General features: G+C 45.2%; 1 protein-coding gene across 9 annotated transcripts in view; it reads right to left on the bottom strand.

Moving 5' to 3' along the window:
- Positions 1 to 17,287, bottom strand: part of LOC139567571 (regulatory-associated protein of mTOR-like) — a 194,975-nt gene that overhangs the window by 13,784 nt on the left and 163,904 nt on the right. For 4 of the 9 annotated variants that reach the window (XR_011673424.1, XR_011673425.1, XM_071388929.1 and 1 more), the window contains exons 23-29: positions 17,038 to 17,168; positions 16,648 to 16,840; positions 16,120 to 16,230; positions 5,611 to 5,716; positions 3,432 to 3,546; positions 2,764 to 2,888; positions 1,091 to 1,216 (exon numbers count right to left, since the gene is read on the bottom strand). Coding sequence is in view for 7 of the 9 variants with exons in the window: in XM_071388929.1 (XP_071245030.1) it covers positions 1,091 to 1,216; positions 2,764 to 2,888; positions 3,432 to 3,546; positions 5,611 to 5,716; positions 16,120 to 16,230; positions 16,648 to 16,840; positions 17,038 to 17,168 (907 nt within the window). In the remaining 2 variants the exon portion in view is untranslated. The remainder of the gene's footprint in view (positions 1 to 1,090; positions 1,217 to 2,763; positions 2,889 to 3,431; positions 3,547 to 5,610; positions 5,717 to 16,119; positions 16,231 to 16,647; positions 16,841 to 17,037; positions 17,169 to 17,287) is intronic. The other 5 variants (XM_071388930.1, XM_071388934.1, XM_071388933.1 and 2 more) reach the window with 3 other exon arrangements.

Here is a 17,287-nt window from a genome sequence, read left to right as displayed (position 1 = left end):
CAGCTCTCCCTGTGACGCTAGTTAACTGTGTCACCTCTCAGCAGGCACCCTGAGCAGGGACGCTGCTCATCTTTGTTAAGGTGGGACACACACAGCTGGTGGTCCGCTGTACTGTCAGTCAGAGCACACATACACTCATTAGAATAGAATGAGTGTGTCTCATTCCATGATTCTACACAGAGCTGTCAGAGCTAACATCCTGCTAGCTAGCTCCCTTGCCTGTCCTCCTTCACACCCAGCACAGATAGTAATTGAAAGTGATTCAGCTATGTATTGAATGTCATACAACAGCACATCCTTGACCTGTATGTACTCACACACTTTTCTTCTACTGTACATTTTAGTTACACTGTTTATACTCACCGCATATTTATTTATATACTGGATTCCTGACTCACTCTTAATATATCTAGTGCTGTACATAGCATTCTTTGTATATCTGGTGTAAATCCATCCGGTGTACATACGTATAGATTGCATTTGGATTACTGTTACAGCGCTTTTTGGGTTGTTAATTAGATTCATCCCGACGTGTATTCATTTCTTTCTGTCTTTACCTTTTACTGCATTGTTAGGAGCTAGTAACCATAAGCATTTCACGGCACCCGCTATAACATCTGCTAAACTGTGTATGCGACCAATAAGCGTTGATTTGATACAATCTCAAATGAATGAATGAATTCAGTATGAAGTAGCCAATTTCCTGCACCTGCCATCCATAAGCATAGCCTATAGTTCTCTGAACGGTCACACGTCAGAGAAGTACAGGAGAGGAACATAGACAAGCAATTGGCAGATGTAGAGTGGGAAATATGCGGGGGTTGGAGAGTTGGTGGAAAGGGGACGTGGGGAGATGGTGGTCTGAATTCTGAGCAGGTGGGGAGGAGGGGGGACTTGAATGATTGTGGACACTAGAACTAGGTGGATTGAGGGTTTGGGGTAGAGGGGTGGATGGGAATGGGGTAAAAGTTGTATTGTGTGGTGGTGGTGGGACGGGGGGAGGTAAAACTGAAGCCGACGGGGAGGTACACTGAGGGTCTAGGCTGATAAACGGAGGGGGTCTAGAGGGGGTAAATAGCGTGGTCTTTACTGTGGGCGCTGGAGGAGGGCTGACCTCGGGTGGTGGGGAGCATGTCGGACAGGCCCTGCCACGCCGTCACCATCTCGGGGTTCCGCTGGTCCGCAAAGTTCTTCCAGATACGCAGCGCCCCGTCATCTAGAGGGAGGGAGGGGGAGAGAGGATGGTTGGAGAAAGAAAGGAAGGGGGGTGACAGAGAAGGAAGGAAAAGTAAAGAGAAAAAAACAGATATCATACAAGGTTAGAGGTCACAAACAACTTCCACATTTACACTTGCAGAAACACGTCCCCCCCCTCTGTGCCCATGAGAGACAAAGCGTGTGCACATGGATTAACATTAATCGCTACGGCCTCGAGCGCGTCCGTGACCTAAGAGTGCTGAAAGAACACAACAGGAGCACAGTCTATGGCAGTATCCCAAACGGCACCCTATTCCCTACATAGTGCACTACTTTTGACCAGAGCCCTATGGGTGCACTATACAGGGAATAGGGTGCTATTCGGGAGGTATCCTATCCCATAACATACGTCTCTGAACAAAAGAGATAACGGACAAGTTCTTACGTCGGGTCGACACAAAGCAACTTTCAAGCAATTTGACCTCGTCTCTACAGCCTCCAGCTTTACAAACTCATATGTACAATACAACGCGCTTGTGCCTCTCCTACAAGCCTGGTACCTTCCCAATGCTTTCAAGCCTACACACACAAATATAATACCATGCTCCCTGCCACTCATTGCACAAAGGCACCGCAAACTAAACTGAAACTAAGTTCAAGGTCGTGTTAACAGGGTCTTGTTTCTCTTGTCCTCCTGAACAGACTGCCAAAGAATCCCAGAACATTCAGTATTGAACCACTTATGTACACTCCTTTCTTCCTAGAAGTAATGACTGATCGTGCTCGATCCTTCACGTCACGGTAGGGAAGAACTTCAAATACGGATGTATTTTGAAAGTATTCAGACAGGGCTGCAAACCAGGGTGAATGAATGACAATGTTTAAAATGACAGACAAAACCACATGACTGTATATGACTTTGGAGCCGCAAAGCATTTTAACACAGCCCTGCGATAATTGGTTTCACACGAGAGAAATAAAGTGAACAGAATGGCGCTCTCCAGCAATTCAACATAATGCTGCCGACTTAATTCCTTTTAGAATTATTTAAGACTGCATTTTTCACCCAGGGAACAATGTGTGCGTGCGCGTTCCTGTCTGAGGATGTGAGTCAGGCGTTTGAGGCTGGCTTATTAAGACTTCAATGTCCAGGAGAGAGAAAACATGCACATTTATTTACTGCAAAATGATGGTGTCCTTGAATTGAGGCAACTAGGGTCTATTTAGTTTCTGCATTTAATTCGATTGGGTGATGCTGAAGTGATTGACTGTTTGGGAGTTTGTTCAATTTTTTTTTTTTACGTGTGTGTGCTTGCATATGTTTGTGCAAGATAATTGAGTCTGGGTGTATGTGCGTATTTTTGAGATGATCGCATGTGTGTGTATTTATATTATACTTTATCCACAGCAACTTAAAGGAGCAATTTGGGTTAAGTGCCTTGCTCAAGGGCACGGCGGCAGATTTTCGGCTCGGTGATTCAAACCGGCAACTTTTTGGTTACTGGCCCAACACTCTTTAACCGCTAGGCTACCTGCCTGTGTGTACAGTGTATAGGTGTGTCTGACCTGTAGCAGTGAGCAGCAGGGAGTAGTCATGTCCGTTGAGGTACTCCATAGCTGTGATGCGGGTGTAGCGAGGGTTCCCGTTGTAGAAATAGTCCAACCTCTCCGCCTTCTCCCAGTCCCAGAAACTACAGAACACACATACACTTCAGTCACTTCCAGCACTTGTCACTTCCAGGCACTTCAGGCACTTCCAGGCACTTCCAGCACTTCCAGCACTTCCAGCACTTCCAGCACTTCCAGCACTTCCAGCACTTCAGCCACTTCAGCCACTTCTGGCACTATATATCAAACCAAGTGTCTGTAGCACTGCCAGCTATGTCTCTATGTGTGTCACTGGACTGTCTTGGCCCTGATAGGGGACAGACTTTTCTCAGGGCTGCCACTACAGCATGTGTCTGAATGACCTGGTTCTGAACACAAATAACCCACACCATATGGCTTGTTCCCACATATCCAGTCCTCTCAGATCAGCAAACAAACACAGTCAATGGACACATCTCGAATGGCTTCCTATTTCTCATATACTGCAGTGCTCCTTGTGTGAATAGTTTCTGAAGGCGCTGTTTGTCTCTGGCCAAAGTAAAGCATTATGTACAGGGACAGAATCATATGAGACAGTCAATAATGTGCTACAAATATAGCTGAGGCGTTGCGCATACGTCTCTCACCAGATGCTGTCTTTGTCTGCCACGGCAATGCAGGGGTTGAAGGGGTGGAACTTGACCACGGAGGGAACGCCAGGGTTACGGTTGATGAAGATCTGGTCGTCCAGACGTGTCACGCCTAGAGGGGGAGGAGACACCGAGCACTATCAGTCACCTGACACCAGTCACCTGACACCAGTCACCTGACACCAGTCACCTGACACCAGTCACCTGACACCAGTCACCAGTCACCTGACACCAGTCACCAGTCACCTGACACCAGTCACCTGACCTGTCAATTTATGAAAATAAGTCTAAAGGTCTATATTTATATGGGTGTGTGACTGTGGTATCACGATAGTAAAGATATGTTTGGATGAAAACACTCTTGTAACTCCCATAAAGACTGGAAAATTTGATAGTGAGAGCCCTATTCAATAGTCCTTACAGTCGCATTACAATCCTTGTCTAAAGGTCTAGCTCTCGCTACGTAGCCATGACAACCATCACTTGTGTCGTTAAGGTGTCCTTCGGCTATCTGGGATTTCTCTAAGTGGACCACCAGGAATTTCAGAGAAGAAATATTAATTGAAAATGTTTCATAAAGTCGTAACAAAAGAAATATTGGAAGAAAATGTTTTTAATCTAGCCTAGCGAGACCTTGGCAAGACCTTCGCCTCTGTATTTGTTGATCAAAAGCTGAAAAGGTGTTCATTAAAAGCTAGTCTTGTCTGTGTCGTTTTCTCTACCATGCAAAATTCAATACCGCGAATGTAATTTCATCACAAATAATACTGAAAAAAACAGACTTCAATCAGTTTTCCATGTCTCTGTTCCCCGGCTCTCTTCTTTCCTGTCTCTGTTCCCCGGCTCTCTTCTTTCCTGTCTCTGTTCCCCGGCTCTCTTCTTTCCTGTCTCTGTTCCCCGGCTCTCTTCTTTCCTGTCTCTGTTCCCCGGCTCTCTTCTTTCCTGTCTCTGTTCCCCGGCTCTCTTCTTTCCTGTCTCTGTTCCCCGGCTCTCTTCTTTCCTGTCTTTGTTGTCCTCCCTCTATTTTCTCCCCCACTTTCATCCCTCTATCATTTTTACTCCTGTTTCTTTACTCTCCTTTCTCACTCCCTCAGTCTCACTCTCCACCCTCCTACTCCTCCCTCTATTCTTTGTCACCCTCTAACCTGTCGGTCTCTCTCGCACTCTAACGTACCCCCTCCCTCCCCCTCTCTTTTCTCGGTCTGTCCATCTCCCCAGAGGCAGGAGAATGAATGAGGGCAGCCCTGATCTTTTAGTCTCTCAACTCTAGAGGATGGCAGAAAGGGATGGTTAAAAGGGGAGAGAGAGATGCATGTGTATGTGAGCCTCAGCTCTGACGCCAATGGACTCGTGAGCGCACGTGTGTGTGTGTGTGTGTGTGTGTGTGTGTGTGTGTGTGTGTTGTAGGAGCTGGCAGTGACGTGGGAGTGTTAGCCATTCTGTTTGAGCGGGCTCTTGACTTCACAGGGGGAGCTGTGCTGAAGCCTGGGGTCTTTAATGTGTGTGTATCATGTGTAGTGTGTGTATAATGTGTATAGTGTGTGTATAATGTGTGTGGGGGTCAGAGAGACCAGTCTGGCAGAGCTTTTGGAACGAGGGGGGTTTCCAATAGATCCTCGCTCCCCCTCTAGCCTCATATGCATACTCACGTTCCCCTCACTGGTGTGTGTTTCACTCTTCAAATATCCCCCTACCACGGTATGCCACGGTATGTGTGACCAAGTGCAGGAGCACATTTGTTTTTCTTCTATACTGTGGTGACAGCAAATCTACAACAGTGACAGCAAATCTACATAGTGTTTGTGTGTATTTATGTGTAGCTATACATAGTGTTTGTGTGTATTTATGTGTAGCTATACATAGTGTTTGTGTGTATTTATGTGTAGCTATACATAGTGTGTGTGTGTATTTATGAGTAGCAATACATAGTGTTTGTGTGTATTAATGTGTAGCTATACATAGTGTTTGTGTGTATTTATGTGTAGCTATACATAGTGTTTGTGTGTATTTATGTGTAGCTATACATAGTGTTTGTGTGTATTTATGTGTAGCTATACATAGTGTTTGTGTGTATTTATGAGTAGCTATATATTGTGTTTGTGTGTATTTATGAGTAGCTATACATAGTGTGTTTGTGTATTTATGAGTAGCTATACATAGTGTGTGTGCGCGTCACCTCTCTGCGTGATGCGTTGACTCTGTTTTCGAACGCGGGCGTTCCTCAGGAACCTCCACTCCCTCTCTTTCCTCACCTGGCTCTCCACATCATGCTCTTCTGGAATCTAGAGAGAGAGAGAGAGAGAGAGAGAGAGAGAGAGGTCACGATCAGATGAGCTCCTGCATTTTTCAGCATTTTCTTTAAAAAAGATACATTTAGAGTTAGATAAACTTGGATTTTTTGTCAGGAACCCATACAGGATGCTACCCTCTACAACATAACCCTCACTTCAAATCAAAACTCAAAACCTACAACCTGATTTTGGACGGATTTACGGAATCACCTGGAAGGTTCACATCTACCAAGGATTAATTATTCTATACAGCAAATCCTCTGGAAAACAACAGAAACCTGAGAACACCACCCAACCTGGAACTGAGTGAGTAATGTTTAGTCTGAAACTATATTTGATTTCCAAAAGCCAAGAAGAAAAATACATGACACTACTTTATAAGGACTGAATAGTAACATATTTCTGCCAAGCTTGATACAGCTTCAACTAGCACTTAAGTGTCAAGTGAGAGGTGTCAAAGCCCATTAGCCCAACAATGGCAGGAGAGTCGAATAGTCTACCCCAACCAAATGGAGAGGCCTTAGAAGCTGCCTCCCGCTGCTCAGAAGTAATTAGAATACAGTACCCTGTGCATGTAAAAAATGACAAGACAAGAAAAGATCACAAAATGAAGCTCCTTATGGAAAATCAAGAGACACTTTTTGCTGACTATTACAAAAATGGGAACATCAGCAACCTTATCTTCCACACAAACCATCCCCAGGCATGGCACAGTGCTATATTAGCACACTACCCCTCTGTTAAGAGAGGGGGGGTTAACGAGGGGTGGAAACTCAGGATTCTTGACAACGAGGACGAGGAGTCAGCTAATATAAACCTATATAAGTCTGGAACAGTATTGGTACAGGGCAACCACAAACAGTTTCAGCTGGACTTTCACCTAATCAAAGAATTAGCCCAGCAGGAGAAGCTCTCCCTTGATAAAGATACCCCCACCCCAAGTGGGTCAGACCAAACCTCTTCACCATATAACCCCACAGACGAGCAACCCTCAGCAGACAGTCAACCTCCCAGTACAGAGTACTTCTCCCTCATTGAAATGAAGGATAAATTCACCCAGCTGGAGGTAAGGCAGGTGGAGCTGGAACAGCAGGTGATCACACTCCAGTCAGCACAGACCCAGACAACAGTCCAGCACAACAACACCCCCTTAACCAGACCTGGAGAGCTGGAGGTGGAGAAAGACATATCTGCACTATGGACAGTGGTGAGACAACATCAACAGGAGAAAGAGCAGGAGCAGGAGAAGAACAGAGCACTAGAGGAGAGGATCAGACTGCTGGAGGAGAGGTTGAGGGGGATGGCATATGACAGAGAACAACCCACTAGGGAGGTGGCCATCCCCACAGAGACGCCAGCAGAACAGCCCACCTCAGCACCCGACAAAAGTCTCGACACCACAGCAGAACAGTCCACACCAGACCCTGACCATAGAAACGACATCACAACAGAACAGACAAAAGAAAAACCCCAAGCCCAGCAGCTCTCACCCCCTCTGAGCACCCCCCCTGTCAGCCACCCTGATAGCCCTCCTGACAACCCCCCCACACCCACTGAGGACAAACACAAGACACAGATTGTCCTTCTTATGGACTCAAATGGGAAATATATAGAAGAAAAAAACCTTTTTCCCAAACACAGTGTGTCTAAACTCTGGTGTCCAAACACCCAGCGCGCCCTAGACCTTCTGTCTGAGGACAAACTAGGCTCACCTAGCCACATAATAATACACACAGGCACAAACGACCTGAGAGCACAGCAGGAAAGGGTGGCCACAGCACTGAAGGGAGTGATTGAAAAAGCTTCTTCTACTTTCCCCAACGCACAAGTGGTTATCTCCACCCTGCTACCACGAAAAGACTTCCACCCTGCTACAATACAGCGGGTAAACGCAAGCATTTCCCGTGACTGTGCCTCAAAACCAAATGTTTTTCTGGCCCACCACTCCACCCTGGACTTGAACAGCCTCTATGACCAGGTCCACCTCTACAAGGCAGCAGTGCCCACCTTTGCCCGGACTCTAAAGGACATCGCTCTCAAACAAAGCCCCAACACTTCACACAGGAGCAAGAGATCAATAGACACCCCACCCAGACCAGCGAGACACCCTCCAAGACCTCCAGGACCCCCCCCTGGACCTACACACCCCCCCCACATCAACCATGCCCACACCCAATTTAGGCCCCCTCAGATCAGACCCATGCCACTCCTGCCCACCCCATGCACCCCACCCCCGCAAAGAGGGCATCAACATGGAAGTCACACATACGCCCAGGTAGTGAGCGGGCAAACAGGCCCAACCCCCACTCTTACACTCGCCCAAGCCAACGGCATGTACCAGATGCTCAGCAGGCTCTGCTCACACTTACTGGCCTGAGGCCAAACCCCGACCAACAACATTGGACACTTTATGGAACAAAAAGCCTTCACTATATCATCCTGGAATATCCAAGGCCTGAGGTCATCTGCCTTTGGCCTAAAGAGCAGGAACCCGGACTTCACCAAAGAAATCGGTAATGCAGACATTGTCATCCTGCAAGAAACATGGTATAGAGGAGACGGACCCACTGGTTGCCCTCTAGGTTACAGAGAGCTGGTAGTCCCATCCACCAAACTACCAGGTGTGAAACAGGGAAGGGACTCAGGGGGAATGCTAATTTGGTATAGAGCAGACCTAACTCACTCCATTAAATTAATCAAAACAGGAACATTTTACATTTGGCTAGAAATTCAAAAGGAAATTATCTTAACAGAGAAAAATGTCCTCCTGTGTGCTACCTATATCCCCCCACTAGAATCCCCATACTTTAATGAAGACAGCTTCTCCATCCTGGAGGGGGAAATCAATCATTTCCAGGCCCAGGGACATGTATTAGTCTGTGGCGACCTAAATGCCAGAACTGGACAGGAACCTGACACCCTCAGCACACAGGGGGACAAACACCTACCTGGAGGTGACAGCATTCCCTCCCCCATATGCCCACCTAGGCACAACTATGACAACATAACCAACAAAAACGGGTCACAACTCCTGCAGCTCTGTCGCACGCTGGGTATGTACATAGTCAATGGTAGGCTTCAAGGGGACTCCTATGGTAGGTACACCTATAGCTCATCTCTTGGCAGTAGCACTGTAGACTACTTTATCACTGACCTCAACCCAGAGTCTCTCAGAGCGTTCACAGTCAGCCCACTGACACCCCTATCAGACCACAGCAAAATCAGTCTACTTGAACAGAGCAATACTCAATCATGAGGCATCAAAGCCAAAGGAACTGAGTAACATTAAGAAATGCTATAGATGGAAGGAATGCAGTTTGGAAACCTACCAAAAAACAATTAGGCAACAGCAAATTCAATCCCTTTTAGACAACTTCCTGGGTAAAACGTTCCACTGCAATAGTGAAGGTGTAAACTTGGCAGTAGAAAATCTTAACAGTATATTTGACCTCTCAGCTTCCCTATCAAATCTAAAAATCTCAAATAGAAAACCGAAGAAAATGAACAACAATGACAAATGGTTTGATAAAGAATGCAAAAATCTAAGAAATAAATTGAGAAACCTGTCCAACCAAAAACATAGAGACCCGGAAAACCTGAGTCTACGCCTTCACTATGGTGAATCACTAAAACAATACAGAAATACACTACGGAAAAAGAAGGAACAGCACGTCAGAAATCAGCTCAATGTAATTGAAGAATCCATAGACTCTAACCAATTCTGGGAAAATTGGAAAACACTAAACAAACAACAACACGAAGAATTATCTATCCAAAATGGAGATGTATGGGTAAACCACTTCTCCAATCTTTTTGGCTCTATAACAAAGAATAAAGAGCAAAAACATATACATGATCAAATACAAATCCTAGAATCAACTATTAAAGACTACCAGAACCCACTGGATTCTCCAATTACCTTGAATGAGTTACAGGACAAAATAAAAACCCTCCAACCCAAAAAGGCCTGTGGTGTTGATGGTATCCTTAATGAAATGATCAAATATACAGACAACAAATTCCAATTGGCTATATTAAAACTCTTTAACATCGTCCTTAGCTCTGGCATCTTCCCCAATATTTGGAACCAAGGACTGATCACCCCAATCCACAAAAGTGGAGACAAATTTGACCCCAATAACTACCGTGGAATATGCGTCAACAGTAACCTTGGGAAAATACTCTGCATTATCATTAACAGCAGACTCGTACATTTCCTCAATGAAAACAATGTACTGAGCAAATGTCAAATTGGCTTTTTACCAAATTACCGTACAACAGACCATGTATTCACCCTACACACCCTAATTGACAACCAAACAAACCAAAACAAAGGCAAAGTCTTCTCATGCTTTGTTGATTTCAAAAAAGCCTTCGACTCAATTTGGCATGAGGGTCTGCTATACAAATTGATGGAAAGTGGTGTTGGGGGTAAAACATACGACATCATAAAATCCATGTACACAAACAACAAGTGTGCGGTTAAAATTGGCAAAAAACACACACATTTCTTCACACAGGGTCGTGGGGTGAGACAGGGATGCAGCTTAAGCCCCACCCTCTTCAACATATATATCAACGAATTGGCGCGGGCACTAGAACAGTCTGCAGCACCCGGTCTCACCCTACTAGAATCCGAAGTCAAATGTCTACTGTTTGCTGATGATCTGGTGCTTCTGTCACCAACCAAGGAGGGCCTACAGCAGCACCTAGATCTTCTGCACAGATTCTGTCAGACCTGGGCCCTGACAGTAAATCTCAGTAAGACCAAAATAATGGTGTTCCAAAAAAGGTCCAGTCGCCAGGACCACAAATTCCATCTAGACACCGTTGCCCTAGAGCACACAAAAAACTATACATACCTCGGCCTAAACATCAGCACCACAGGTAGCTTCCACAGAGCTGTGAACGATCTGAGAGACAAGGCAAGAAGGGCATTCTATGCCATCAAAAGGAACATAAATTTCAACATACCAATTAGGATCTGGCTAAAAATACTTGAATCAGTCATAGAGCCCATTGCCCTTTATGGTTGTGAGGTCTGGGGTCCGCTCACCAACCAAGATTTCACAAAATGGGACAAACACCAAATTGAGACTCTGCATGCAGAATTCTGCAAAAATATCCTCCGTGTACAACGTAGAACACCAAATAATGCATGCAGAGCAGAATTAGGCCGATACCCACTAATTATCAAAATCCAGAAAAGAGCCGTTAAATTCTACAACCACCTAAAAGGAAGCGATTCCCAAACCTTCCATAACAAAGCCATCACCTACAGAGAGATGAACCTGGAGAAGAGTCCCCTAAGCAAGCTGGTCCTAGGGCTCTGTTCACAAACACAAACACACCCCACAGAGCCCCAGGACAACAGCACAATTAGACCCAACCAAATCATGAGAAAACAAAAAGATAATTACTTGACACATTGGAAAGAATTAACAAAAAAACAGAGCAAACTAGAATGCTATTTGGCCCTAAACAGAGAGTATACAGTGGCAGAATACCTAACCACTGTGACTGACCCAAACCTAAGGAAAGCTTTGACTATGTACAGACTCAGTGAGCATAGCCTTGCTATTGAGAAAGGCCGCCGTAGGCAGACATGGCTCTCAAGAGAAGACAGGCTATGTGCTCACTGCCCACAAAATGAGGTGGAAACTGAGCTGCACTTCCTAACCTCCTGCCCAATGTATGACCATATTAGAGAGACATATTTCCCTCAGATTACACAGATCCACAAAGAATTCGAAAACAAATCCAATTTTGATAAACTCCCATATCTACTGGGTGAAATTCCACAGTGTGCCATCACAGCAGCAAGATTTGTGACCTGTTGCCACAAGAAAAGGGCAACCAGTGAAGAACAAACACCATTGTAAATACAACCCATATTTATGTTTATTTATTTTAACTTGTGTGCTTTAACCATTTGTACATTGTTACAACACTGCATATATATAATATGACATTTGTAATGTCTTTATTGTTTTGAAACTTCTGTATGTGTAATGTTTACTGTTCATTTTTATTGTTTATTTGACTTTTGTATATTATCTACCTCACTTGCTTTGGCAATGTTAACACATGTTTCCCATGCCAATAAAGCCCCTTGAATTGAATTGAGAGAGAGAGAGAAATACAGAGAGAGACATGTTTTATTTCTATTAGATTGAATAGGGTGGAAGCATGTCTAAACTGGAAGTGATTACAGAGCTAAGAGAAGAAGACACTTGCTTCCCTTTCCCAAAGACAAGAGCTTTGTGCTACTGGGCTAAATGAAGAGGGTTGCTTCTTAGGCTGCTAAGTGTTCTCTCCCACGTTTCAACACTCCCTCATCCTCTTCCTGCCCATCTAACACTCTCTTATCTCACCCTCTCCTCTCCTTCTGTCATCCCATTCTTTGGAATGATGGGTTAATGAGCTAAATGAAGAGGATCCCCTCTTAGGCTCCAACTGTTAACTTCTTTGGGGTAGGGGGCAGTATTTTCACATCCGGATGAAAAGCGTGCCCAGTGTAAACTGCCTGCTACTCAGCCATAAAAGCTAGAATATGCATATTATTAGTAGATTTGGATAGAAAACACTCTGAAGTTTCTAAAACAGTTTGAATGATGTCTGTGAGTATAACAGAACTCATATGGCAGGCAAAAACCTGAGAAAAAATCAAACTAGGAAGTGGGAAATCTGAGGTTGGTCGTTTTTCAACTCATTCCCTATTGAAGATAAAGTGGGATATTGGTCATGTTGCACTTCCTAAGGCTTCCTCTAGATGTCAACAGTCTTTACAGACTTGTCTGATGCTTCTACTGTGAAGTGGGGCCGAATGAGAGGGGATTGAGTAAGGTCTACCATGAGCTGAACATGAGCTGACCATGCGCGCTCATGTGAGAGCGAGCTCTGTTCCATCGCACTTCTGAAGACAAAGGAATTCTTCGTTTGGAACATTATTGAAGAATTGTTAAAAACATCCTAAAGATTGATTCAATACTTCGTTTGTCATGTTTCTACGGACTGTAATATAACTTTTTTAACTTTTCGTCCGTACTTTCCGCTGGACTTGCACGCCCGTCGTGAGTTTGGAAAGTGTACTGAACGCTAGAACAACAAGGAGGAATTTGGACATAAATGATGGACATTATCGAACAAAACAAACATTTATTGTGGAACTGGGATTCTTGGGAGTGCATTCTGATGAAGATCATCAAAGGTAAGTGACTGTTTATAATGTTATTTCTGACTTCTGTTGACTGCACAATATGGCGGATATCTTTTTTTCTTGATTGGGCTCTGAGCGCCGACCTCAGATTATTGCATGGTTTGCTTTTTCCGTAAAGCTTTTTTGAAATCTGACACAGCGGTTGCATTAAGGAGAAGTGCATCTAAAGTTCCATGCATAACACTTTTATTTTCATCAACATTTATGAGTATTTCTGTAAATTGATGTGGCTCTCTGCAAAAACCACCGGATGTTTTGGAACTACTGAACGTAACGCGCCAATGTAAACTCAGATTTTTGGATATAAATATGAACTTTACCGAACAAAACATACATGTATTGTGTAACATGAAGTCCTATGAGTGTCATCTGATGAAGATCATCAAAGGTTAGTGATTAATTTTATCTATATTTCTGCTTTTTGTGAATGCTCTCTTTGGCTGGAAAAATGGCTGTGGTATTCTGTGAATAGGCACTCACCTAACATAATCGTTTGGTTTGCTTTCGTCGTAAAGCCTTTTTGAAATCGGACACTGTGGCTGGATATACAACAACTGTATCTTTAAAATGGTGTAAAATACATGTATGTTTGAGGAATTTTAATTATGGGATTTCTGTTTTGAATTTGGCACCCTGCAGTTTCACTGGCTGTTGACGAGGTGGGACGCTACTGTCCCACGTACCCTAGAGAGGTTAACAGCTATATCCTTGCTTGTCCTCTCATCTCTCCTCCTCCTCCCTCTCCATCCATTGCCTCTCTTTGAGGGCTGCCTCTCAGGCTGTGTTGAGGGGTTTTCTCCTCCCTCACACTCTCATACCCCCATATTTCTCTCCATCCATTCATCCCTCTATTTCTGAGGGCTGCCTCTCAGGCTGTGTTGATGGTTTTCTCCATCCCTCAGTCCCTGACAGGGAGAGAATCATTAGTGAACATCAATGGCGGTCCTCTGGTGTAACTGCAGAGGGCAATGAAGGGATTGCGTTTGAGTGTTTTGGTGTGTGTACATGTGCGTGTGCGTCTGTGCATGCGTGCATTTCTGTGTAGATGTGTGTTTCTAAGTGGATGTGTGTGCATGTGTGTTTCTGTGCGCGCACACATTTCTATGTAAATGTGTGTGTGTGTGTGTGTGTGCATGTCCCTGTGTGTATAGCTGTAACCATTAGCATTATGGACAGGGCTGGTAATGTACAGAGAAAGACTGTAATGGAGTGTAATGGTGGAGTGTTGTGAGGCCAGAGTGTTGCTGCTTATTAAGTACATGCCCCACCAGGCTCCCTGCTCTGCCCTCTGAATACTTAACACTAACAGAGCAGCCACACACTGACTGTATCCCAAACGGCACCCTATTCCCTACGCAGTGCCCTACTTTTGACCATGGCCCATAGTGCGTTTAATAGGGAGCCATTTCGGACACAGCTATTGACTACTACTGCAGCTGCTAACGCATGTGGATTCATATGCTGTGGTAATCACCACCAAGCACTCACAGTGACAAAACATAGAGGGGTGGAGGGAGGGACAGATGGAGGGGGGTGGAGCGAGATAGGGAGAAAAAAGGAATGGAAGGGGGGAAGGGAGGGTGGAGAGAAAGAGAGTAGAAGGGTGGAGAGAAAGAGAGTAGAAGGGTGGAGAGAAAGAGAGTAGAAGGGTGGAGAGAAAGAGAGTAGAAGGGGGAGATAAAGAGAGTAGAAGGGTGGAGAGAAAGAGAGTAGAAGGGGGAGATAAAGAGAGTAGAAGGGTGGAGAGAAAGAGTAGAAAGGTGGAGATAAAGAGAGTAGAAGGGTGGAGAGAAAGAGTAGAAGGGTGGAGAGAAAGAGTAGAAGGGTGGAGATAAAGAGTAGAAGGGTGGAGATAAAGAGTAGAAGGGTGGAGAGAAAGAGTAGAAGGGTGGAGAGAAAGAGTGATTAAGTAAAGGACTCAAGGGAATAGTGTGTGCAAGTCACTGTTTGCTAGTACATCTCTACAGTGCTAAGACATTAAGGCCTGCCTCAGTCAGCGCTGATGAGTGTGTGTGTGTGTGTGTGTCTCAAGGTGAGAGGCTGTCATGATGCTGGATCTCAGCTTGGGCTGCAGGATATGGGCAAATAATCTAATTGGCATGACAACGAATGAAAAAAGCCAGGTAGAGTAGAAGTTGTTGCGACAGAGTAGGAACCAAAGTGTTGGTCAGTTTCCCAGGGGACTCTTATTACAGTTGAACGCTACATTCATGGTTTAAAAAAGAATGCAGCCTCTTGCGATATGGATATCTCAGCCACTAATGTGGGACATTACACACTGACTGTACAATGACCCTGGCTGACAAAGGACGGAAACACACACACACACACCAAAGGTCTGCTAATGGTTATATACACACACACCTCGTACTGCTGACACATTGATATGATAACCTGTGTACAGACTTTTAGACACAGCGGCTCTTTATGGGAGCGTTCCAGAAATTGCAAACACAGCTTTCTCATTTGTACTTCTGCAAAGTGCATACCTCTCCCTCTCTCTTCCCGCTCTCGTTTACCTCTCTCTCATCCGTCTCATCTCACCCCATCACCCCTTGTTTTTCTTTCCTTCTATACCATGTCCCCACTTTGTTCCTCCCTCTCTATCTCCTGTTTCTCAAGCCACTTCTCTCCTTCTCTCTTATCCACCTAGTGTCTCTCTCCATCCTTTTCTCTCTCACCTCCAGACCAGCGTCAGTTTGGCAAAGTCAAGACGAGCTGACAACGTTACTTTTTCTCTTTCTTCTTTCAGAGGATGGAGAGATGAAAGGCGGGTTTGAGAAAGTGTTGGAGGGAGTTTGCGGTTCCCCTAACGGCATTGCCAAGGTGCGTGTGTGTGCTAATGGGAGTGTGTGTGTGTGTGAGGACACAGCGTGTGTGTGAGTGTGCGCAAGTTTGTGTTTCGGAGTGAGTGAGTGTGTGGAGACAGCCATACACATGACTCAGCTGCTTCCTCTGACCATCAAAGGAAGGTCAGGTGCTGTAACAGCCTAAACAGCTTCCTTGAACAGGTACTGAGACACACTACAGTAGTGTGTGTGTGTGTGTGTGTGTGTGTGTGTGTGTGTGTGTGTGTGTGTGTGTGTGTGTGTGTGTGTGTGTTTAAGAGAGACGCGAGAGAGAGTGTGAGAGAAAGAGGGATGAAAATAGAAGAGCGAGAAGTGTAGTACAGTACCTTCATAACAGGCTGAGCAAAGTACTTGGCGCTCCAGTCACACAGCCCTGTAGACAGGTTGGCATTCATGTAGGCCTTGTGACCTCCTGGGTCATCTGCATCATCCCCGGCCTGACACACACACGCACACGCAGATAATTACAAAATATTCACATTTTAACACAGTAACACTAATACACACCACCACACTCTCAGAATTCAGTATGAAAGATAATCCAAAAATAAGTGTCTGGGAGTTCTTTCATAATGAATCAAACAGACTAAATTGACTAAAATTAAGCGTCTTAAGCAAGTTGGATAAAAACATTTCTCCAGAAGCCTTAATTGAGCAATTGAGGTAATTAGCATAAAAGTCTTGTTTAAATGGGATTTCTTCTCAACTACCACGTCTTCCTTTACTATAGACTTCGGAAGTTAGTTAAGGAAAGTTGCTATCCCTCAACATTCTTTTAGGTTATTTCTTATGTTTCTCCTTAAGAAACAAGTTAACCAGAAATGAGATTCTAGAAATCGAAGATGTCAGGGTACCTGTTCAGAGCCGGAGGGCCCCTTGTCAAACATCTTGCGCGTTCGGGGGAACTGGTGGGAGTGGGGGGCCTGTCCGCCCAGCGTGGGGGTGTAGGGGGGTCGCGTGGGGGGCTGTTCTCCTCCGCGTGTCGGGGGTTTGGGCACCTCGTTGGTCAGACTGGAGCTGCTGGCACTGGGCATGGGGGGAGAACCACTGGGGGAAGAGGCAGATATGGGGGGAGAGGGAGGTTAGTGTAGGGGGCAGGAGAGCATTGGTGAGAAAATGAGGATGGTGGACGTAAAGTGGTGTGTGTGTGTTTGTGTGTCTGCTACACCGATAATCCTGGTAGGGTTAAGAATATGAAGATTGTATGTAATATGAGTTGAGCGTGTGTGTGCGTATATCCTCACCCTGCCTGGAGGATGTGTGCCCCCTTGCTGGTGGGGCTGGCAGGGGCCGACTGGGTGAGAGAGCCAGAGTCCAGGATCCTCTGGGGCCGAGCGTTCATAGTGGCCTGGGGAGACAGAGACAGAGACAGGGCCTGAGAGACCGGCGACAGGAGAAGAGAGATGGAGGGAAAAGAGAGAGCAGGAGTACAAAAAGTGAGGAATGATAATAGCCATTTAGAGCCTAATGTAATATCAAACACAAGTAGGCTAA

Source organism: Salvelinus alpinus, chromosome 2, assembly GCF_045679555.1.
Source record: "Salvelinus alpinus chromosome 2, SLU_Salpinus.1, whole genome shotgun sequence".
Lineage (NCBI taxonomy): Eukaryota > Metazoa > Chordata > Actinopteri > Salmoniformes > Salmonidae > Salvelinus > Salvelinus alpinus.
This window is presented reverse-complemented; position numbering and strand designations above follow the sequence as displayed.